Source organism: Myotis daubentonii, chromosome 4 (assembly GCF_963259705.1).
Source record: "Myotis daubentonii chromosome 4, mMyoDau2.1, whole genome shotgun sequence".
In the NCBI taxonomy this organism is placed as follows: Eukaryota; Metazoa; Chordata; class Mammalia; order Chiroptera; family Vespertilionidae; genus Myotis; species Myotis daubentonii.
Genome location: NC_081843.1, coordinates 101383595 through 101408549, shown reverse-complemented (window position 1 = coordinate 101408549; position 24955 = coordinate 101383595). Strand labels below are relative to the sequence as shown.

General features: G+C 50.3%; 1 protein-coding gene across 8 annotated transcripts in view; it reads left to right on the top strand.

The window, feature by feature from the left end:
• TRIO (trio Rho guanine nucleotide exchange factor) overlaps window positions 1–24955 on the top strand; it is a 314559-nt gene that overhangs the window by 163259 nt on the left and 126345 nt on the right. For all 8 annotated transcript variants that reach the window (XM_059694768.1, XM_059694767.1, XM_059694770.1 and 5 more), the window contains exons 11-15: window positions 11025–11216; window positions 17984–18153; window positions 19118–19292; window positions 23424–23619; window positions 24677–24843. In XM_059694768.1, coding sequence (XP_059550751.1) covers window positions 11025–11216; window positions 17984–18153; window positions 19118–19292; window positions 23424–23619; window positions 24677–24843 — 900 coding nt within the window. The remainder of the gene's footprint in view (window positions 1–11024; window positions 11217–17983; window positions 18154–19117; window positions 19293–23423; window positions 23620–24676; window positions 24844–24955) is intronic.

Here is a 24955-nt window from a genome sequence, read left to right as displayed (position 1 = left end):
GTACCTATCAATAATAACCTTAAATATAAATGGATTAAATGCTCCAATCAAAAGACATGGGGTAGCTGAATGGATGAGAAAACACGACAAATATATATGCTGTCTCTAATAGGAGACCCACCTCAGAACCGAAGATTCATATAGACTGAAAGTGAAGGGATAGAAAAAGTATTCTATGCAAATGGAAACAAAACAAAAAAGAAAAGCTGGGATTGCAATACTTATTTCTCACATAATAGGCTTTAAAACAAAGGCTATAACAAAAAGACAAATAAGGTCACTACATAATACTAAAGGGATTGATCCAATAAGAAATATAAACATATATGCACTCAATATAGGAGCACCCAAGTATATTAAAAAAAAAACTCTTGGTGCACTTTAAGGAAGAGATCAATTGCAATACAGTCATAGTAGGGCACTTTAACACCTCACTGACTTCACTGGGTAGATCTTCCAGAAAAAACATCAACAAGGAAACAGTGACCTTTAATGACACACTAGATCTTGATGGATTTCATTACATTTACACAACATTTCATCCCAAAGCTGCAGAATACACATTCTTCTCAAGTGCACATGGAACATTCTCAAAGATAGATCACATGTTAGAACATAAAATAAGTCTTAACAAATTCAAGAAGATTGAAATCATATCAAGCATCTTCTTAGATTACAAGGGCATGAAACTATAAATCAACCACAATAAAACATTCAAACACATGGAGGCTAAATAGCATGTTATTAAATAACGAATGCTTTAGGAATGAGATCAAGGAAGAAATCAGAAATTACCTGGGAACAAATGAAAATGAACACAAAACAACCAAAATCTGTGGAACACAGTGAAAGCAGTCTCGAGAGGGAAGTTCACAGCATTACAACCTTACCCCAAGGAACAAGAAAAATCTAAGATAAGCTCTCTAATCCTGCAACTAAAATAACTAGAAATAGAACAAGAAAAACCCAGAGACATATAGCTTGGAACCAAGATGGCGGCATAGGTTAACGCCGGAGTTTGCTGCCTCGTACAACCACTTCAAAAATACAACTAAAAGACGGAACGAACATCACCCAGAACCACAGGAAGGCTGGCTGAGTGGAAGTTCTACAACTAGGAGGAAAGAGAATAACATACCGAGACTCAGAGGAGGTGCAGTGCTGAAGTCAAATACTAAGGTGCGGAGGTGCGTGGAGCGGGCTGGCGGCTGAGGGCATGGTTGTCTTTTCCAATCAGGAGGGAGTCTCAGATTCTGAGCTCCAGATCCGGGCGAGTCTCTAGGGACCCAGACTCAAAAGGGAGAAGCGGGACTGTCTGGCTTCGGTCGGAACTCGAAGGCAGCTTTCTCTCTGAGGTTTGCAGCGCTTGCTGGGACTCTGAGAGGCAGAGCCCCGGGACGGGACTAAGCGAAGCCATAACTGCTCGCTCCGGCCCACCCTGTAGATCCCCTGGGACCCGCCCCGCCTAAGCCCTGCACAGAGCCATTTGCCGGATAGCCTCAGGCGAGGGCTAGATTAGCACCTCCCTAGAGGACAGAAGTTCTCTCACTGCAGACACAGCTGATTCTCACATCCACTTGGCCTGAAGTTCAAATCCCCTCTAGTATTACCTACAACAATCAAGGCTTAACTACAACAAGACTGCGCACAAAGACCACTAGGGGGTGCACCAAGAAAGCATAAAAAATGCGGAGACAAAGAAACAGGACAAAACTGTCAATGGAGGATATTGAGTTCAGAACCACACTTTTAAGGTCTCTCAAAAACTGTCTAGAAGCTGCCGATAAAGTTATTGAGATCCTCAAGAAATCTAATGAGACCCTTGATGTTGTGATAAAGAACCAACTAGAAATTAAGCATACACGGACTGAAATAACGAATATTATACAGACTCCCAACAGCAGACCAGAGGAGCACAAGAATCAAGTCAAAGATTTGAAATGCGAAGAAGCAAAAAACACCCAACCGGAAAAGCAAAATGAAAAAAGAATCCGAAAATATGAAGATAGTGTAAGGAGCCTCTGGGACAGCTTCAAGCGTACCAACATCAGAATTATAGGGGTGCCAGAAGATGAGAGAGAGCAAGACATTGAAAACCTATTTGAAGAAATGACAGAAAACTTCCCCCACCTGGTGAAAGAAATAGACTTACAGGTCCAAGAAGCGCAGAGAACCCCAAACAAAAGGAATCCAAAGAGGACCACACCAAGACACATCATAATTAAAATGCCAAGAGCAAAAGACAAAGAGAGAATCTTAAAAGCAGCAAGAGAAAGAAACTCAGTTACCTACAAGGGAATACCCATATGACTGTCAGCGGATTTCTCAACAGAAACTTTGCAGGCCAGAAGGGAGTGGCAAGAAATATTCAAAGTGATGAATACCAAGAACCTACAACCAAGATTACTTTATCCACTAAAGCTATCATTCAGAACTGAAGGTCAGATAAAGAGCTTCACAGATAAGGAAAAGCTAAAGGAATTCATCACCACCAAACCAGTATTATATGAAATGCTGAAAGGTATCCTTTAAGAAGAGGAAGAAGAAGAGAAAGGTAAAGATACAAATTATGAACAATAAATATGCATCTATCAACAAGTGAATAAATAATCTGATGGACAGAATAAACTGGTGATTATAATAGAATCAGGAACATAGAAAGGGAATGGACTGACTATTCTTGGGGGGGAAAGGGGTGTGGGAGATGCGGGAAGAGACTGGACAAAACTCGTGCACCTATGGATGAGGACAGTGGGTGGGGAGTGAGGGCGGAGGGTGGGGCGGGAACTGGGAGGAGAGGAGTAATGGGGGGGAAAAAGAGGAACAAATGTAATAATCTGAACAATAAAGATTTAATTAAAAAAAAAAAAGAAAACATATATATATATATATATATATATATATATATATATATATATATATATATATATAAAAGAAAAACCCAGAGTAAGTATACGGAAGGAAATAATAGTGACTCTAGCAGTGGGCGTGCAGACCTGGCACATCACAGAGAGCACCCCTAGAACTACTTCCAGCTGGTTCTAGGCGTTGGCTGTGCCTCAGGGCACCATCGGGCCTCTGAGGTGAATGCCCTCTACAATGGGAAGTAGTCACAGCATCGTAAGGTGGGAGAGGGCCATAAGACCTGGAAAAGTAAGGGTGGACTTCACTCTGGCCCTTCCCCCTTGTCTACTAAAGATGGGGTGGGGGTAGGAGGGAGGAGGACAGCATTTTAAGCCAGGAGAGATCTTGGCTGTGAGGGGCTCCACTAGGAGCCTGGCCTTATTAATTAAGAACATGTGCAGGAGCTTTAGGCAGACAGTGGCCTCAATACTGAGTATCATTACACTTGTGTCAGTAGTTTCATTCACTGACAGCTCCCTAGCTCGTCCCAGTGAGAATGAGGCCCGCTGACGTGGATTACTACCTTCCCCCGCTTCCCTTCTCTGCCCTCCATATCTTTGACTGCTTTCTGTCTAAACACATTGTAATGGAAGGGATGAGTTCATATTTTAGATTTAGGGGTGTGTGTTTTTTACAGGATGGCCTTTGGAGGCACCTTAAAAATGGAAACAGGTACTTTAGGCCTTAATAAGGAGCTTATTTCATTTTCTGAAGCATATTCAAAAGGTGAAGCAAATTTGGGGTTTAGGGAGAAGAAAGGTCCTCTCAGAGTTAAGTTTGAAGTTGGTTAGCTTGTCTCCTGGGGCTGTTTTGAAGGACCCTTGGTAAAACACATTCTAAATTGTTTTTAGTGTAGACACCCTGAATGAGTAATTGATTTAATAAGTAATATAGTCAGCTTCTTCAAAATAGTGAGTCGTGGCACGATGAAGTAACATAACAGGTTCAGAAAGGAAGTGGTGAAAGTGTTATGGTTGAATTCCTTTTAGATGTGCTAAATACAGGTTTATTTAGAACAATTCTAGTGTTCTGGGAAGGAGGAACCTGAGAGGAACCTCCTCTTTGCATGGTGGAGAGCCGTGCAGCCTGCACTTCTGCAAGGCACACGCCTTCCCTGCAGGCCTGGCTTCAGGCTTTGTTTCCAAGGCAACTGTGGCCACACAAGGAAGCACTTGTCTCGTTCTTGCAGGCAGCTTTGCAGAGCCCAGGGCCGCTGCAGGCATCTGAAGGTCCAGGCCTTCTTTGTTGCAGTGATTGTGAGTAGCTATATCCTACTGACAGAGTCTGTGCGAATGAGTTTATAGAGTGTGGCATATGCAGCCATGTTGAATTTTCATGCAGGAGCTTTAAGAAAGAGATTTAGAACGCTTTCCACATGAAGCTTTTTGCAGATGAGTGGTGGAAAGGAAGATGCTCTCTGACAGCCATCTTCTAAATAGTCGTCCACATTGATGTTCCCTTTTAGATGGAAAAAGCTCTGAACACAAAAGCCAGGAAACCCAGAAAACTCTGGCTCAAGGGAGACGCTGATGTTATGGTCACAGATTTCTCTAATACGATTGATTAGTACATCGCTGGCATAGCATCTTCCCATCGCTGTTCTGTCTGGTCTGCTTGTTCCTTGGGATTCAGATTACCTTCCAAAGACAGGACCTGTCAGGAGGTCATTCTCCATGAAGCCGCTTCTGTCAGCAGCATTTTATATGCCCCATGAATTATCTTGTCTTCCAGGAGAAAGATCTGTGGGATTTAGAAGGCAGGAACCTTACCTTTCACTCTGTATTTTCAGAAGATAAGTAGGTGATGCTCCAACTCCCTGGTCCCTGCTCCAACTCCCTGGTTCCTGCTCTAACTCCCAGGTCCCTGCTCTAACTCCCAGATCCCTGCTCTAACTCGCTGGTCCCTGCTCTAACTCCCTGGTTCCTGCTCTAACTCTCAGGTCCATGCTCTAACTCCCTGGTCCATGCTTCAACTCCCAGGTCCCTGCTTTAACTCCCTGGTTCCTGCTCTAACTCTCAGGTCCATGCTCCAACTCCCTGGTCCCTGCTCTAACTCTCAGGTCCATGCTCCAACTCTCAGGTCCATGCTCCAACTCCCAGGTCCCTGCTCTAACTCCCAGGTCCCTGCTCTAACTCCCTGGTCCCTGCTCTAACTCCCTGGCCGATGCTCTAACTCCCTGGTCCCTGCTCTAACTCCCAGGTCCATGCTCCAACTCCCTGGCCGATGCTCTAACTCCCAGGTCCATGCTCTAACTCCCTGGTCCCTGCTCTAACTCCCTGGCCGATGCTCTAACTCCCTGGTCCATGCTCCAACTCCCTGGTCCCTGCTAACTCCCTTGTCCCTGCTCCAACTCCCTGGCCAATTCTCTAACTCCCAGGCCGGTCCTGAGCTCACTCAGCTTTTGCCAGGAGGATGCTCTGCAGTCAGCAGGCGGACATACAGAACTCCTCCACATTGTTAGCAGAGCCTCAAGTCAGGCCTTGAAATGCTCATGTTTTTCTCCTGTCCTATTTTTCTAAGATCAGGAAAACCCATCTTTCCCACCAGATTCTTTGGGACTTTAGCTCCCAAGGATGGTAGAGAGGAAGTTCTGGTCCGCCTTTGAAAAGCCCTATTTCCTGACTCCTAGCAATTATGCAATTATTTCACTTCTTAAGAAAAGAGGAAACCTTTTGGGCCCCCACGCTGGCCTGGCCCTGTCTCCTTAGTCCTCCTCCGCAGTGCTTGTTACTCCCTCAGACAAGGAACCGAGCCTGGAGAGATGCCCCCAGCAGCAGGACGGCAGGTAGGAGAGAGACGTCTAGGCTTTCAGACTCTGAAATGGGCTTTCCTACCTGACACCCGCCTCTCTAAATCTAACTGGAAGTGACTGCCTTTTCCCTTGTAAGATGAACCCTGGCCTACGCATTCGTTGTTTGAACAGTCTTAGCTCCGCTGATTGACTTCTCTTCTCTCTGCCTCAGTTTCCTCACTTGTGAAATGGGAATGAAATGGTGCCCACGTCACAGGGCTGTTGCGGGGCGCAGCCTAAGTGCGCCAAAGTTGGCACTTGAGGCCTGTCTGCTTACTGACGCGTGGAATCTCTTGGGAAAAGGATTGGGGGTGGTCCTGTTCATGTGAAGAGCAGCCTTGGGTGTCAGCGAGGCCGGTGCTGACCTGGGCGCCAGCAGCCTCGTGCCGGCTGCCCCAGGAAGGCACTGAGCCCTCAGTGCTGGCTCATTCTTCAAGTGTGAAATGAGAAGTGGGACTAAATGAATGCTGGTTAGTGTCCCAGATCAGGTAAAATGCACTTGTTCCTTTGGGACGTTTATTGTTGCAATGCCGTTCCCCTGCCAGCAAAGGGGTGGGAAGCTTCCAGAACTGTAGTGTTTGCTTGTTGGGAGTCACTGTCACTGCAGATCCACCCGAGAGGTAAGCGGCTTCATGGCTGTAGTGACGTTCAACAAGAAAACAGTTCAGCTCCTTAAAAATGTGTGTGCAGCATAAAGCAGGAGACTGAGCCGTGCCTCCGCCAGTGGACGGAGCGTGGGTCCTGGGTGGGGCGCTCGGGGAAGCGTGGATCTCCATCACCCTTCATCCCGGAAGTCCCTTTACGGTGCCGCCTCTGGTGATCAGAGAATCCTTGTGGGCAGATGTGGGCAGAGCCTCCGAGGAGTCCTGATGCCCTTAGCTGATGTCACTGGGAGAGCCTGCCCTCCCCAGAGGCCTCGTCTGGTGGCTGGAGTGTTAGCCTCTCGGAGGGAAGGGCTAGGTGTATACGCACACATTTTTAAATAAGCTTTTTTAGGCCAGTTTTAGATTTCCAGAAAAACTGTGACAATGGCATAGAGCATTCCCAGACCCTTCACCCACCCCCCGTTTTCCTGATTATTACCATCTTTCCTAGTATGGTGTGTTTGTTACAATCAATGATCCAATGTCGATGTACTGTTATTAATCCAAGCCTGTACTTTGGTCAGATTTGCTCAGTTTCCTCCTACCCCAGGACCCCACATTCTGTTTAGTTGTCAGGGGGCCTACGTTCCTGTTGGCTCCCACAGTTTCTGTCGTTATTCTTATTGTCGTTGGGAATGGCAGTCATCCTTTCCCCTCATCATCGCTGCATTAGTCTAGTGCTCGTTTCTAGACTGACTCTCCCCTCACTCATCAGAAGGCGGGTGATCTGTGGTCTCCAGCCTGAGGCTCAGGGTCACAAAGTTGGTACTGGGGCCTCCCAATGTGAAAGTCTCCTCCCAACCTCTGCAGCTCCGAGGTGGTGTGATCATCCACGTGAACTCCGAGGTGGTGTGATCATCTATGTGAACTAGAGGTGGTGTGATCATCCACGTGAGCTAGAGGTGGTGTGATCATCCATGTGAGCTAGAGGTGGTGTGATCATCCACGTGAGCTAGAGGTGGCATGATCATCCACGTGAGCTCCGAGGTGGTGTGATCATCCACGTGAGCTCCAAGGTGGTGTGATCATCCACGTGAGCTCCAAGGTGGCGTGATCATCCACGTGAGCTCCGAGGTGGCGTGATCATCCACGTGAGCTCCGAGGTGGTGTGATCATCCAACGTGAGCTCTGAGGTGGTGTGATCATCCATGTGAGCTCCGAGGTGGTGTGATCATCCACGTGAGCTCTGAGGTGGTGTGATCATCCACGTGAGCTCCGAGGTGGTGTGATCATCCACGTGAGCTCTGAGGTGGTGTGATCATCCACGTGAGCTCCGAGGTGGTGTGATCATCCACGTGAGCTCCGAGGTGGTGTGATCATCCACGTGAGCTCCGAGGTGGTATGATCATCCACGTGAGCTCCGAGGTGGTGTGATCATCCACGTGAGCTCCGAGGTGGTCTGATCATCCATATGAAGCTCCAAGGTGGTCTGATCATCCACGTGAGCTTCAAGGTGGTCTGATCATCTACGTGAGCTCCGAGGTGGTGTGCAGCTCTGAGGTGTGATCATTCACGGAAGGCTGCTTCTTGTCATAGCCGTGGTTGGCAGGCTGCCAGACTGCACCACGGGGATGTGGAGGGCCAGGAAGGCTTGCGCAGGACATAGGGCGTTTATAAAACAAGCTTTTGTTGTTACAAAGCTCTTTTGAAGTGGGCAGTTTCACTGCGTCTCCTTTATGTAGGAATTATTGTAACTAAGCATCTAAGTATGTCACACTGAGTATATATAGAACTCAATATATATAAAGCAGTCCTCTTAAAAGTTCTGCAGTTAGATTGGGAACTGGCTGCTTTCAAATTATGTCAAACAACTTGATTGCAAAGAACATGTGAAATGTACACAGGCATTCTCCAAGTCTGGCCATAATTAGTGGCTTTTAAGGGATTCTTCGACATCTCTTCCATCTTTTATTTAGAAAGCGTTCTGAGAGCTCCTTTGTTAACAGTACAGAGTGTTGCCATGAGACTTCGGATAGTATTGAACATGGAAAGACCCCCTGAAGGTGGTTTCTCAGATGGACAGGGAGGAGGAGGTGACCGTGGGCCCAGCCTCGCAGCAGTGCGTGACCTGGGCTACGCGTGGAGGAGGCCAGGTGCTGAACAGCATGGGGTGGTGTATGCATAGACTCCGGAGTCTCGATTTCACCACCTGCCCGCTTTGTCCGTGAGCCCATGGGCTCCCTCCAGGCCCCAGTTTCCTTACCCGTGAAAGTCTGTGGTTGGGATTGGACAGCCCGTGCAAGGGGAGCACTCATTTCTGATGCACAATAAGCAACATGGGGATGGTGATGAAAGGAGCAGACCGACATTAGCTGGTCTTTGTCGTCCCTGTAGACCAGTGGTTCTCAACCTTGGCTGCACATTAGAATCACCTGGGAATCTTTTTAAAATCCCGATTTCTGGGCCTCATCCTCCGGAAATTCTGTTTCTTTGTTACTAATGTTGTGGCCTCGCCTCATAAGAAAGAAACAGAATTTCCGGAGGATGAGGCCCAGAAACCGGGATTTTAAAAAGATTCCCAGGTGATTCTAATGTGCAGCCAAGGTTGAGAACCACTGCTGTAGACTCTGTTGGCACCGCATCCCCATGCTGCCCACACAAGGATGACTGTCCCACCCCCCCCCCCACCCCCGGCGCACTGGGGGCACTTGCTCTGTATGTGTGGGTCAGTGTCCCTGTGGAGGCCACCTCACACCTGTCGTGCTGTGTATTACATCCGTTTTAAATTTTTCACCTTGCAGGAAGTACAGCATAAAGAACTTACTCTGTGCTTCCTGTTTTAAATTCTGCTGGACAACCGCCATTCCACCATCGAAGTCAGGACGTTAACACTGATGCCTGATGACCTTCCAGCCCTCGCAGCCCACGAGGCTGTCACAGCTGAAGGGGTCCGTGTGGACCTTCAGTTGTCACGATGCTGAGGTCCTTGGGCCTGGAGGGTCTTCATTCTCCCTTGACCTTGCGACCTGACCCTTTGGGGGGTTTCAAGCGGTTATTTTGGAGAATGCGCCTCGCTTTGGGTTTGTCCGATGTTTCCTGGTGGTTAGATTCTGGCTACTGTGTATCTTCGTCGGGGCATCACGGAGTGCAGCTGGGCCCCACCCGCCGGGGCACACGGTTCTAACTTGTCCGCTGCACCTGGTTCACTCTGACCCCTGGGTACTGTGGGAGGTGCTCTGACGTTCTGTAGACGCCTGGCCCTCATCCAGTTTTATTTATGTCCGAGTGGCCTCACGGCTTCCTCGAATTCAGTGCACTGCATCGGTTATGTTCCTGCTCACCTCGTCGCCCTGACTGGCCAGCGGAGCCTCCTCAGGCCAGCTCCTGTGTCCTGTCCACACTGTTCTTGGGGTTTCCATACTCTTGGCCCCGTAAAATGTCTCAGGGCCATCTTGTAGTGTGTCCGCTCCACCCGGGACCCTGCCGTCTCTCCTCCTGTTCACTGCGGTTCCTCCAGTTCTCCTCCAGTGCCGTGCAGTTAACAGCTTTTCCCCTTTCCTATATCTGTAACTCCGTTCCCCACAGTGAGGAACCTGCCTCTCATCACCCTCGGTAGATTAGTGCCCCTGGCCGTACGCAGCGGGAGTGCAGGGGTGCCCTTGCCCCCATCAGGCTTGGATTCCCACAGGGACACCCTCCCCACACTCGGGGCACTGCCCACCCTCACTGATGAATCCTGACCTTGCTCGGCTGGAGAACTAAAATATTGGAGGAGAACGGTGAAGGGCTCAAACTGTTTTTTCTTTGTCTTTTATTTTTTTAAATATTTTTATTTTTACTGATTTCCAAGAGGAAGGGAGAGAGAATCATTGATTGGCTGCCTCCTGCACGCCCCCTACTAGGGATTGAGCCTACAACCCAGGCATGTGCCCTTGACTGGAATCGAACCCAGGACCTTTCAGCCCACAGGCTGACGCTCTATCCACTGAGCCAAACCAGCTAGGGCTCAACCCATTTTTCAAGGGGAGACACAAGGTTCCCGGAACTTCTCGGAAGTCCTGCACCTGCCCCGACCTCTCCCAGTCCCCTCTCACTGATAGTCAACAGTCTCGGGCTCTGGCCTACCTGCTTATTTGAGGAACCCATCTGCAACCTCTGCTTCAGAGTATTTTTGACACCTGTTTCCCTTATCTTCCAACTCTTTTAAACTCTGGCTATTTTGTAGCCATTATAGTTATTACTTCCTTTTTCTGAGAAAATGTGCCAGTAAGGAGAAACATGTGAAAAGGGGCAGCGACTTACTTACGTTCTTGTGGAATTAACCTGTCACTTGCACTTGGAATGATCATGCGTGCTCTCTCATAGTGAAAGGCACAAAACTGGAACTGTCCTCCCTCACAGCACGAGAGAAGTGAAGCGGGCCTGTGGCTCCGCGCCGTCTCCGGCTGTGCAGGTGCAAGAGCTCAGAGCCCTGGATGAGTCAGGACGGCCAGCGATGGCCTGCAGATACCTCTCGCCGCCGGACGCGGAAGGGCCGGTCATGAGGTTCGAGGTTTGACTGCCTGAGACAGGACTGGACGAGGCTGCTGATAGGGGTGTAGTAACGGAAGTCAGCTTTTCCGTCACGTTTCTGTTTGATTCGCGGAAATGATCGGGAGCGGCGCAGACTGAGTGCAGTGCCGTGGCCCCGGCCTGGCCGGTGGGTGTTGTTCACCGTGTGTTTCTCTGGCTGTTCTCTCGTGCAGAACACATACACCAATGCGGACAAGTTGCTAGAGGCCGCGGAGCAGCTGGCGCAGACGGGGGAATGTGACCCCGAAGAGATTTATCAGGCCGCCCATCAGCTCGAAGACCGGATCCAGGACTTTGTTCGGCGTGTTGAGCAACGGAAGATCCTACTGGACATGTCAGTGTCCTTTCACACGCACGTGAAAGAGGTGAGAACCGGGAGGGGGAGGAGAACCCGGGACTGCGAGGGTCTCTGACACAAGCCGTGACATGAGAGCGTGGACGAGAGCTGGGCAGTGGTGATGGCAGCCTGCTCCCTCCAGCGGAGCGGTCAGTGCGGACGGGACCTTCCTTGCAGCACAAGCACAGGCAGCCTTTGCTGGGGGTGGCCCGTGAGGGGTGGGCGTCTGGGGAGAGGTGTGGATGAGGAGGTGAGCTGAGCTGAAGGAGATCCTTTAAGTTGGAGAGAGACAGGCGTGCACCTGTTTTAGCATAAACAGACGGCCCACACATTGTGGTCAGAGCTGCTGGGTTTCCCTTCTGTGTTAGCCTGTCATGTGGCCCAAGTCACAGTTGCCTTCTGATTTTATCAGCCTGTGTGGCCATTCTCAGATACGAATAAAAGTGAACTTTACAGAATACTGAATGTACCAGACATCAGCATTAATTAAGGCCATACCGGCTTTGGTGATGTCTGCTCAGTGTTAGCTCTGCAATTCGCAATTCTTTTTAAGACTCACACCTGGAAAAAGGTTGGTGCCTGTAACTCTTGTCCCAGACCAGGCATTCCAGTCCTGTGTGTTGAGATCTCGGGGCTCTTTACTCTCACCCCTAGAGGACAGAACACAGAATACTACTTGTTTCTGGGGAGAGAGAAGAGGAGATATTTTCATGGAGATGGTGATATTTTATGCCTGGAGGCTGCATGCGGAAGGTGGTTGATGGAGGCGTCAGCCTCAATTTCACCCGTAAACTTGGATTTGGAAGCATTCTGGGGCCCCTTTCTCCCTCTTTTTTTCCCCCCCTCTGTGAAAGGAATTCACGAGAGGCTTAACCTCCTCTTAGAAGATGAAGGCTGGTGCTCTGCCTTTTCAAAAACGTTTTAAAATAGTATTTAACAGAACTGTTGATTAGTCTCATACAACTTTGGATTTTATTTTGGGAGAACTTTTATTCTCCTGCATTTGTTTTCCACCTCTCAATCTCTCTAGTCCCTTTCGTATTATGTGCAGCGTTTTATTCACATCAGTTCTGAGTATGATATTCCCCCCATGATGAGTCTTCGTTACCTGTCCTGTCCTTTCCAGTGCACTTGCCACTGCTCATTCCTTCACTCTCTCACTTATTCATCCCAAAGTGTCTCCTGAGCCACTGCAATGTTCCAGCAGGTTGTGCACAAGGGAAGACAGTGGAAAACATACTTTTGTGTCACATATTTCAGACGTTGGTTTGTTTCTCTTGGTGGATGTAAAGTGCCTTGAAGACCAGAACTCTCACTTACCCTTGTACCCACAGCTGGCCTCCGTACCAGGCTTAGCAGAGCTCAGTCGCTGGGAATAATGATGTCTATTTCTAGCACATGTTCTGAGATTTAATGATAGAAGGACATGTTTCCATTTTCAAATATAGCAAAAGCACAATTATTTTCATCCATTTGTACTCATTCACCTTCTTTCTCAAAAGTGGGTCCGGAGTTAATGAATAATTACCTTGGAAATGTGTGGGTTGTTTGAGGCCACCAGGTGGTCCCGGCCAGGCTTGTCTCTGGAATGGACTCAGGGCCCTGAGTGGGGTTCTGTTCATTGACTCCCAGAGGCCGTGGTTTCCCAGGAAAAGTCGTTCTCATTTGGATCAGCTGCGATTCTCGCTGGGTTTCAGGAAAGGAGCCGTGGGCTCTGCTTTTGCAAACTTACACTCTGAACTGGGACCGGGCTTTGTTTGGGGTGATGCCTGGGACGGACCCTTTCATTTTGTTCAGGAGTCGGAAAGAAAGCCTGCCAGCCACCTGGGGATTGTTCTGTCTGGCCTACCAGCCTGGCTCCGTTTTCATGCTACCACTTGGGCAGGCAGACTCCTTTCTTTAAGCCCAGCCAGTGCTCACTTTCCCGGACCTTGCGCTGTGGTTGGAGGAGGATTACGGGAGCTCTATTTGCTCCTTGGGGTGCAGAGCACTGGGAGCGGCCTCTTATCCCGTCCTCACCTGGTTTGCTCCTGGCTTCTCCCCTTTTCTCCTTTTATGCATATTTGCTTTGCTATTATTTCATGATACTGACTTCGATTTGCCCAGCCCATGCGTCCTTCATAAATTCCCTTTCATCATATGAAGAGATCTTTGATCACCCATCCAAGAGCACCGAGCTCTGCGCTGCACCGAGAACGCCCAGGTGCGCCGAACCCTCACTCCTCTGATCAGGGCCACGGGCGTGTGCACCAGGAGTGCATGGGCAGTTGCAGGCCAAAGAAGTTGCTGTGTTGCTCATGGCTGAACAGTTCCCCTTTGATTTCTGCTCTCGTACCTGAAACTGGATCCCATTTTACGTTTAGAATGGTGCCTTCTGAAATTCCACCTGCCAGTTGCCATTGAAACTACCTACTTCTGCTCCTGGCTTGCAGCTGGGAGCTGTGGCTTTGGTGCTTCCCACACCACCTTACAGCTCACCCATCCCCACTGGTACCCGAATGATCACCTTAGTCACAGACAAGAGTAGATGCCAACAGCAGTAGCTTCTGTTTATAAAGTGCTTATAGTAATTGACTCTCAAACTGGCTTTGCCAGTTAGGGAAGACATATATGGTAACATGAGCCCATTTCATAGATGAGAAAACTGAGGGTAGAGAGCACCAAAGGATTTCTCAAGGCCACCCACAGCTGGTGTGTTGTGAGCAGGTTTATAGCCTGCGTGCAGACTGTGCACTAGAGAGTGGTTGCCCCTAGAGCAATCCCCAAATCTCGGGGTCCCAATTCTACCACCCACAGAATCAGCTGGCAGCTCAGTCCTTCCCTGGAACCCCCCTCCCCCATGAGTTCCTTTAGGAGTCCTCTCTGTGGGGTCTCCCCTCCCCAGTTAGTGAGGAAGGGGCTTTTTCGGGGGTTTCTCCCAGCAGAGCGAGGTTCCTCCTTTAGGTTCCACCCAGCACAGTTTGTGGGAAGGGTATAACTGGGTCAGACTCGGGTGGACACAGGATCCAGATTTTTTCAGTTTTCTCCCCAGAAATCCCTGTGTCTCCCTAGCCCAGCCTGCTCTGTGACCCAGGCCTGTGCGCACTGCAGCCACTGAGGGCTGGGTTCAAGCTCTCTTCCATGAAGTGGGCCTGGCTGCAGCTCAGAGGGCCTCTAGGGGGCAGCATTGCCTAAGTCTGGCTGCCTGAGGAGCCGAGGCTGTGGGCACAGTTCTTACTCATAGAGTCCACGCCGCTGAGAACTTGGTTAGAACGAAACTCTTGCTGTCAAGCAGAGATTTATCTTTTATTGCAAATTAACAGCTAGCACAGGAGTACAGGTTTCTTTCTTCACATTCAGGAAGCTTGTGGTAAAAATTTTCAGGCCTCCTGGAGACCTTTTCTCATTGCTTTGTGCAAAGTTTACTTTAGGAGGCATAGGTAGCATTTTCAAAGCTTAAACATAGGCGTTGCCTGAATCCTGTTGCACGACGAATGCATCAGTTCATCTAAAATCGACATCAGAAATACTTTTCTCTGAGACTTTTTTTTAAGTATATCTTTATTGATTTCAGAGAGTAAGGGAGAAGGAGAGAGAGATAGAAACATCAGTGGTGAGCATGAATTATTGATCATCTGCCTCCTGCACCACCCCCCCCAACTTGGAGTTGAGTTGAGCCTGCAACCTGGGCTTGTGCCCTTGACAGGAATCGAACTTGGAGCCCTTCAATTCACAGGGTGATGCTCTATCCACTGAGCCAAACCAGCCAGGGCACTTTTCTCTGAGATCTTTTTGAATGAGAATATTTCCTTGGGACCAGACAGAAACATTCTGAAGGGGAAAGGACCTTTGGGCATGAACATCATGGACTTAGAGGTAACCTCGCTCCTCCGACCTCGGTTTCCCCCTCTTTACCTGCCTGATCCCAGCCCGGTCTCTGCGGGCTCCTGCACAGCTGCGCTCCACTGGGCAGTCATGTCCCCCATGGACATGTGTTGAAGTGTCCAGGATGTGGAGGGAATAAGCTAGTTCTTTAAAGGTTACCCGGAGGAAAGGAAAAGGCCTCACTCCCAGCACGTCCCCTGGAAGCCAGGGGAAGTGATTTCTATAGAAGCCCAGACATCCCAGCAACTTTCCTCACGCCGTCCTATTTTTAGGTGTGAAAGATTAAAATGTGGGATGGTGTTAAGCTGACCAGACTGTGACATATTTTGAACAATTGGTAGGGACCTGGATACATTTTGAATAATATCTAGAGAAAGAAGGCTTTTAAAACATTGTGAGTCTTATTATTAGAAGAATTTTCCTTGCAAGAACAAGACTAATAGTAGTGGTTAACATTTACCTACCTCTCCACGTGGGTACATGACCCTACCTCATCTTCCCGGGAGCCTGCGAGCCAGGCATTATTACCAGGCCCGTCTCATAGGAGAATAAACTGACACCTGGATCCAGGTGAGGAACGGACCTGAGGTTCTCTTCACTGTTATTCCGTGTCCCCTCTCAGGAGAAGTGTTTCGGTTTAATTACTTGGGGATAAAAGACGACCTCGTATGTGATGGCCGTGGAGTCGTGGAAGCACGGCGGTGCATTGTGCCTCAAGCGGGGTTTGCACTCCTCTCCTCTCCACAGTGTGTAGAAGCAAGACTTGTTCAACTGGTCCTGTCACTTAAATGGTATTTAGTGGAAGTCGTGTTAAATGGTAGTATTTGCTGGAGAAGAGGAATTCTGCAGACACCTCCCCCCACCCCGCATCCTGTCCCACAGGCGGGGTCACACTGGGTCAGCGAGGAGACCTGACCCAGCTGTTTGAATGGGGGAGGGGACCCGGGACAGCTGTGTGGGAGGTGTGTCTCATCCAGGACCTGCGGACTCCTGCCAGCTGTCTTAATTAATGTTGCGTTGCTGATATTGCAGTGTTCTAGTGGGCTTTTAAAACTTGCATTTCCGTGTGTTTGCACAACAAATTTCATTTCTACTAACGCACCTCATTTCTACTAACGTTATGAGATGCTAGCTTTTAAAAGCGCAGTGTCACTAAAACTGGGGGCTACATGGCTCCAGCGTGTGGTCTGAAGTGTCCCAGGCCCTCCTCTGTGATGCGGTCAGTGCTGGGCAGCGTTGGCTCCTGTACCTTTCTCCTCGTTGATACTGACGTTAGATCACATGCGAGAAGAGCACTCCTCTTTGGATATACATTTGCTTAAATTATTCAGCGCCCCTGGATGAGCAGAGTATGCTGAGGGAGCACTATTCCTAAACTCTGCAGCTTACTGTGCTGTGTCCCTCCATTCATTCCCGAAGAGTCCTCCGTCGTCTGCCGTCACTCAGTTGCGGGCTGTCTCAGGCCGGTGTGCGGGGCCCTCTGTCCCTGGGCTCCCCCACAGTGGCTGGAGGGTGGGGGCAGCTGTAGGGCAGCACGTGGATTAAGGTGGAACACAGTGGAGACTTTGAAAGAAGGGAGTGAAGTAAGTGGTTTGTTGTTGCTTTTATTCTTTTTTGGCAGGAAAAAAAAGACAGTTGCAAAGGTCCACTTTTTCATCAGTGTCCATCCTAGGACAGGAATCCGCGGGTGGGAGGGCTGTGTCCAAGGGCCGCCGAAAGGCATTCTGTGCTGGGAGCCCGTGAATTTAAGAGGCTTTAGCAAAGTGTTGCCTCCAGGCCTAAGAGATCACTGCATTTCCTTGCTACACCAAGGACCCTCAGTGTCAACCGTCCTCAAGGAGTTACTGAGACGGCCAGAAGGGGGGGTGGGGGGGTGAGGGGGGTGCAGGAGCGCATTTCCCCGAGAAACGCGTGCAGTTCACTGCATGTCATACCTCAGCAGAGCAGTTTCAAAAAGGAGGGGTTTGGAAACAAGAAGCCAAATGCACACTCTTGCTTCGGCAAGTGCACCGGAGCTGACTCAGCCCCGAGGCTGGCGCGTGCGGCTGGGCAGTGTGTCCTGTAGCTCAGGCAGCCGCTGGCCCCACACTCTCAGGTGCTGGAGGTGATTCTCCCATCCCTGGGGAAGGAGGGAGCATTTTCTCCCCACACAAACCACCTCCACGCCCAGGGCCCATTCGGCTTAATTAACTGCCTCTCCAGCTCGCTGAACGGCTCCCCGAGACCTGGAGCGGCTCCCCGAAGCGGGTGGAGGGCTCTGCTCCCACCAGACCAAAGCCAGAGGTCTTACCCACCCAGGTCCCGGGCGCAGTGTTCGAGGCGGTGGCAGTGGCAGTGCGGGTTTGCAAGGGTTTTGGGATGCCCACTCCTTCATGAAGGACTGTGACCGTGACCTTGGCCTGGCCGGGCGTGGAACCTAGCTGTGCCACATTCCGTCTCCTGCCGGGCCTGGGGAAGCATCATTCCACCACGCTCCACGCTTCCTTCTTGTCTGAGGGCTGGAAAGCACCCATGTCTGTGGAGAGGTTTAATAATCAACAACAGACTGCAGCGCCCTTGCTAAGAGTAAAATAAAAGCCACCCGGGCTGCGTGAGAGAATGCCGTCACGTGTGGCAGGTGTTGGAGGGTCTTTTCCGATTCTGTTGCACCCAGGTGGAGCCTGGGCAGAATCGGGAAGAGCCACTTCCCGTCCTGTCTTTCTCTTCTCTGACCATCCCCTTTGGCTCTCTGCCTGTTCACTTTCTCACCTCGCAGCCGCAGTCGTCACATGCTGCGTTTTTTGTGCCTCTTTGCTGCTGGCTGTCGGACTGTTTGGGGTACTTCTCCTCCCTCCCGCTCCCCCGGGGCAGCCTGCCCCTGCCCTCCCGCCCCCTCGCCCTCTCGCACGGGGCCTACCCTGGCGGTGACGCGGCCTCACTGTCTCCCTCCAGCTGTGGACATGGCTGGAGGAGCTGCAGAAGGAGCTGCTGGACGACGTGTACGCCGAGTCGGTGGAGGCTGTGCAGGACCTCATCAAGCGGTTTGGCCAGCAGCAGCAGACAACCCTGCAAGTGACCGTCAACGTGATCAAGGAAGGGGAGGACCTCATCCAGCAGCTGAGGTGGGCCCGCCCCGCCTCCCGCTGAGCTCGGGCCCTTTGAAACCCTGCCAGCGTTTCCCCTTCCCCTCGCTTTTGGGAACAATTGCCTATAATTCTCTGCCCAATGGGGTAGAGAACAAATAGTGTCTGTGAGCGTAATGCAGAGTAGCAGCTCTCTCTTTTCTTTTTCCCCCTTACGGTTTTTTCTCTGTAAGTTTTCTCATTACAGCATTGCCTAATAAACCCAGAATTCAGCTTTTACTAATAGTCCCTCCTAGCACTTACTTAGTAATGAACGAAATTTTACTTAAACCTCCCAGGACCGTGTCCTCAGGCCCCGGTGACCTGTCTCTAGAATGTGGTGGTGTCCCCTTCTCAAAGCTGAGGCCCAGGCAGGCCCGGCCCGGCTGACCCCTGCCCGTCGCGACCTGGTGGCAGGAAGTCGGGACAGTGCTGGGGCTGGAAGCATCACAGGGACCGTTTACGTAAATGAAATCTCCCGACTGCTCCTCGGAGGCCAGAGAATGAATCGTTGGTGATACCTTCACCTGGTGTTCACTTTGCGAAGTCGGGCAACGTAGCTCGATAGAGGCTTTGTTGATGCATTGGAGTTTAACCCCAATGACTAATAGAACCACCGTTCATGGTGAACAGGTAGCAGCTCTTCCGTCTACTTAAGGAGAAAGCGGCTGGAAGTGATCCCTGCTGACTGGCCTTACGCGATCGTTAGATTCTTGTGAGAGCGAGGAGAGGCCGGAGAGGGAGAGGCTCTGTGCTCCCTCAGGTCTGGGAGCTGCTGGAGGAGGAAGCTGCTGTTGTTCTGCGGGAGGGGCGGCCGTCCTTTCTGAGACAGGCAGCCGCTTCCTGCCGGCTCTCTCCCCCCAGGTCCCGAGCTGCCGGATCTGGGATCTGACAATGTGCGACTTGCTCCTCCAATTCCTGTTTGTCTCTTTGAAATCCCGTTTCCCTCTCTGCTCCCTCCCAGGGACTCGGCCATCTCCAACAACAAGACCCCCCACAACAGCTCCATCAGCCACATCGAGACGGTGCTGCAGCAGCTGGACGAGGCGCAGGCCCAGATGGAGGAGCTGTTCCAGGAGCGCAAGATCAAGCTGGACCTCTTCCTGCAGCTGCGCATCTTCGAGAGGGACGCCATCGACGTGAGTGCCCGCCCGCTCCGCCCTGTGTCCTTCCCTGGGCCTGGGCCGCTGCCAGGAGGAGAGAGGAAGGGAACTGGGGGCTGGGACTCGGCTCCTCTGTCTGAAGTTGGAACTGGCGGAGGCAGCGGGCACTGCAGGGCCCGCGTTGCACACAGGATAGAGCAAGGCCAGTGTGGAGGGTGAGGGCAGAGCTGCTGGGACCGGCCCCTCTCGCCCTCTTGGCTTCTCGCCTCCACTGGGTCCCACGCAGCTCTCCCTGACCTGGAAGCAGGGGCACAAGCTCAAGCAGGGGTCGTCTCTCCTTCCTCCCCGCCCCCCTCCTGCTCTGCCCGAGACGAACACGCTGGGCCTGCGGTGAGGGCCTCTTCGGGAATTCCCCCACAGAAGGGTCTCAGATGGTCTGTCATTCTTAGTTACCATGCGACTTTTACGCCTCATGTGTGACTGGGAGAAGGAAGTTCAGGCTTCTTTCCTTTTTCTTCTCCAGAAGGAGGGGCTTCTCCGTTCTGTGCCCGGGAAGGGCTTTGTTTGAACTTGGAGTGCAGGCAGAAGGAAGTGCGGTGGGATGACACTGCGAGTGTCTGTGAAACGTGAGGAAAGGAACCGAAGCTCACCTCAGCTGGGGCGGCTGGTTTCCGGGGGCTGGTGGTAGTGACGGCCGCCCCGGGGGTCCCCGACCGCCCACCAGGATGTCTGGAGGAGGCTCTCCCCATATCGATCCCTTGTCCTGGGTGTGAGCAGTGCTGTGAGAGCACGTGGGCCAGACCCTAAGGGCTGCCAAAGGCAGGGTGAGGCAGGCCTTGGAGTGGACCCTGAGTGCTGCTTAAGGCAGCGTGAGGCAGGGCTCAGTGTCGACTGCTGTGGTTACCTTCGCCTGAAGTGGGCCTTCTGTGCTTCCCGAGGCCTGTCTGTGGGCCCTGCTCTGAGGGGCGTGTGGTGCAGGGGCCAGGCCCTGGGCAGGCCTTCTGGGGGGCCCGTTGGTTGGCTGCTGTGTAAACATCCATCAGTGGTTTCATAAAAGGACAACCTCCTTGGCTGTGTTCATTATCATCATCTGTTAATGACAAGAAAGGTATTGAACTCTCACATGTCCCTGAAAAAACTACAGCCTGCTCTCTGAGTCTTGACACTTAAACCCACTCGGAGCCACATGGTTTGGAGCCACGTGATTTGGAGCCACGTGGTTTGGAGCCACGTGGAGAAAGGCTCTGGCCTCAGCGGTCAGGCCCCGCCCCTGCAGCCTGTGCGAGCAGGACCCCGCAGGCAGCCTGCTTTCCTCTCTGACCTCTGCTTTAGAGGAACTGCTTTGGTAAATGTGGCTGCTGATTAAATAGTTTCAGTTAAAGCAACGCAAAGCAGTCAGAAGCATTATTTGAAGTTTCTCCTTCCAAGACCTTGGCTATTTGGGGGGGAAAATGACTTCACTTGTATTAATGGTCTTTAAAGGGGGAAATAACTCATTATATTTCTGTTCTCATTGAACCAGTGTAATAAATGGAGGTCAGGAACGCCAGGCGACTTCCCCACACTAAAGCCGGGAGTTACACGTGGCTCAGTAAGGCCAGGCTGCCAGGCCGGGCAGGTGACGCCTGAGCCCAGGAATGGAGCCTGCAGTGCATTCACAGGGCGCTAGGATACAGTGTAAAACCTTTTAGCACGTCAGGTCCTTGGAACCTTTTTTCTCTCGAATGACCCTGAAACGTGAAGATCTGAGCAGTTTAGGTTTCATGTGGGATTTTCTCTCTTACTGGGAAAATGCCTCATCTGACTACCCATAGGAAGCATGCAGTTATGTTGTTGGTGGAAATTCATCTGTTACTTAGCCTACTGCGATTTCAGCTTCCGGTGTACCAGTAAAATCTGCTCTATTGCTTGAAAAACAAAATAACTACTGTAGTATCCTGTGACAGGTTAGGTATGGAAACAGTCATAACTAAACCATATATATGTTTAGGAAGAAAATTTAGACTTAATAAAAATCCTGCGATACGCTTAAAAAAGTTGTTTCAGAGCTATTTCTCCAAAGAATTAATATTCAAAAATGACTTCCACTTTCATCAGCTTTGTTTTTGGCACAGGTTTTTTTCTTGGCTCGGATGGTTGGCCAGCTCGAATGCTAAACTGTGGGCGGGATTTTCCTGATGACCCTAGATCACGGCCATGCCAGGGTTCTTTAGGCCAAGCGAGTGTTTTCAAATCCTGCTGGTCTGAGCACAGTGATCTGTGTTTATTGCCCGTTGCTTGATGCTGTCTGAGCCTGATGGTGTCTCCTCCGTGAGACCATCCCCGCGTCTGTCTCTCACCACACGCCGTGTCTTCTCCCTCAGTGCCAGGAAACAAACAAACATTAAGAAAGAATCCCCTTAGAGTGGAGGTAAAGGTTAAAGATATGGTCCATTTTTTCCTTTTTAACAATATTTTCCCCCAGTGGCTTTTTGGTTTATGTCTAATTTGGCATTGTTTAAATTTTTTGTTGTATTAATAAGCATAACTTAATAGGTTAATATAATATGCATGTTGTATACGGCCTCTGTAATAAACAAATAAACTGAGACGACTTGTGCAAAGGAGTTTGGGGAAGCCATAAGTTTCTAATTACTTCCCATCTCCTAGCCGGAGTCTGTGCACACTTTCACGGATTTTCACACTAATTCGCTTACTGCTCATGTGGAGAAAGGAATAGCATCGATGGGAGATGTGTTTCCATTGAAGTGTATCGTATGCTACTCTTCCACAAGAAGGCTTTTCCTCCCTTCTGGATGTTATCATTTTACTCTTAATTTTTAAAGAGTATATAATGAACGGTTTGCACCAAGGTGGTGAGGACAGCACAGCCCTCCTTGCTTCAGTCCCTTTTTTGTTTTTGTTGTGCTGTAGCATTTTAGAGAAAAATGTTGTCGGCGTGTCATTTCACCCCTGCCGACTTCCCTAAGAAACGAGGCCATTTTCTTCCATGAGCACAACTCCCTGAACACCCCAGCAGTCTAGCAGTCACCCTGGTTGTCCTCAGGCCCGGCTGTTCAGAGGCCGCAGCACCTCAGTAGGGCTGCACGGGGCCCGCTCCCGCCCTGGCCGCTCCGTCTGTTCATCTACGGTGGCCTCTCCGTCCGCCCTTCCTCCCTCCACACCACCACTTGTCGAAATGGCTTCATCAGTGCTCAGGTCCCGCTTTCTGCCTTTGATCACTTGATTTCTTCCAAGTTGTTCACCTGTTTTTCTTTCCCCGGCATTTCCTGTACACATAGCAGTTAGAGGTGAAGACCTCATTGGAATTGTTTCTGTGCAAGAATGCTGCACAGGTGGCACATCACAGCTCCTCCAGTCGGAGGGCTGTCCGTCCGGCCGCCTTTGGGGAAGCTACGGTGGGTCTCTGGGCTCAGGAGGCTGCAGCCTGATCCTTCCAGTGTTCGTTCCCCATCAGCCTTCCTCATGGCTTACTATGCAGTGGTGATCATTACCCAGTTTACTAGACTCTAAACCAGAGGTCCTCAAACTTTTTAAACAGGGGGCCAGTTCACTGTCCCTCAGACATTCCACACATGCGCACTGCGGGCCCGGGATGAGTCGGCTGCTAAGCAGGACAGGCAGCAGCGGCAAAAACACCGGGCGGGCCGCATAAATGTTTTCGGCGGGCCGCATGCGGCCCGTGGGCCGTAGTTTGAGGACCCCTGCTCTAAACAATAATTAGAATAAAATGTTCTGATGTTATTATGCTTTCTACGTTTAATAGCTAGATTTATCCAGAAAGGGGAATTTTCCTGCACCATTTTATGCTTATATAGTTTTCTACTATGGTTCACAGTTTTTAGAAGAAAGATTAGTTCCCTGACTACCTCTAATCGGAACCAAAGAGTTTTTAGTTTAATTTTTGGCTTTTAGCTCTTCTTTTTAAACATCACTAGGAGTTCATGGATTTTTGTGTGTTTTATACATTCTGTTCAATGGTGGTCATTTTGTATTTGTTTAGTGTCTAATTGTCCCATCATTGGACAGTGGGAGCCCCTTCAGTTGGCCTTTGTGTCCTTCTAACACGATCCCATGAGTCCCTTCCTTCCCTACCGGGCACGGAAGCTATTGCAACAGATTCTTATTTTTAAGTCTTGGTCCTAAAGAGAGACTTTCCTCCGTCAGATCATCTCAGACCTTGAGTCTTGGAACGATGAGCTTTCTCAGCAAATGAATGACTTTGACACAGAAGACCTCACAATAGCGGAACAGCGCCTCCAGCACCACGCGGACAAAGCCCTGACCATGAACAACCTGACCTTCGATGTCATCCACCAGGGGCAGGACCTCCTGCAGTACGTCAATGAAGTGCAGGCCTCTGGTAAGGAGTGCGCTCTCTCTGCGTCCGCAGTGGCTCCTCGGGTCCCCGTGGGAGCTCGTCCAGGTTATCGCAGTGGATGCCTGCAGGGTTCAGGGCGCCCCTACAGTATAGATGTTATAGATCAGTGGTTCTCAACCTTCTGGCCCTTTAAATGCAGTTCCTCATGTTGTGACCCAACCATAAAATTATTTTTGTTGCTACTTCATAACTGTAATGTTGCTACTGTTATGAATCGTAATGTAAATATCTGATATGCAGGGTGGTCTTAAGCGACCCCTGTAAAAGGGTCGTTCGACCGCCAAAGGGGTGGCGACCCACAGGTTGAGAACCGCTGTTATAGACGCTCCTTAGAAGAAAACATTCTGCTTCTCACCCCCCACCGCCCCCCCCCCCCCACACACACACACATAATATGATCACATTTAACATTACGGTCAGTGCAGTTACCCTTAATATTCTTAGATGTTATTATAAGCAGCATGAACTTTAATTTTGTAAATGATCTGTTGTAGCTCTGAGTGAAATGTAAATCCCTAGAAAATATTTTCCCATTCTTTATATATTTTTTTAATTTATACTTTACCAGCAGATGGCACTATGGGCTCAAAAATGTAGAGAGAAGGCTATGGTGTTAAGAAACTTAGCAACAAGCTGAATATGCCATTACTCATTTTACACAAATCATGTTCTTAAATGCTTCCTGAAATGTAAACTAGATGTCCAGCAGGTAACAACAAAACCAAGCCCAAGTTCTCATTTATAAAGGATGCCACATTTTCGTGGTTATTGTAGGAGAAGTGGACTGACAGGAGACGGGCTCAGTGTGGTGGGCGGGACATTATTACTTGGGCTTTAACACGTCAGATACATTCTCTGGGACTCCTCACATGCTGCCAGGCAGGTGTCACACTGCCCTGCGCTGGGCCCTCCCTGCATGTGGCCTTCAGCATGACAGCCCGGCCCCAGCTGGGAGGTGACACACAGACCGACTGCGTGCAACCTTAAGAACAAATTGAAATGCGAGTTGAATTCTAGGGTCTCCCTCTGGTGTCCGCAGGCGTGGAGCTGCTTTGCGACAGAGACGTGGACATGGCTACGCGGGTCCAGGACTTGTTGGAGTTTCTGCACGAAAAGCAGCAGGAGCTGGACTTGGCCGCAGAGCAGCATCGGAAGCACCTGGAGCAGTGTGTGCAGCTGCGCCACCTGCAGGCGGAGGTGAAGCAGGTAAGCACATGCTGGCCCAGAGCCAGGGACAGGCACGTGGAGGGGCCTGTAATTCGGTCCTGGATGCCTTGGGAACGGTTGGCCCTGGTCAGAGCACGGCTGTCCTGGTGCA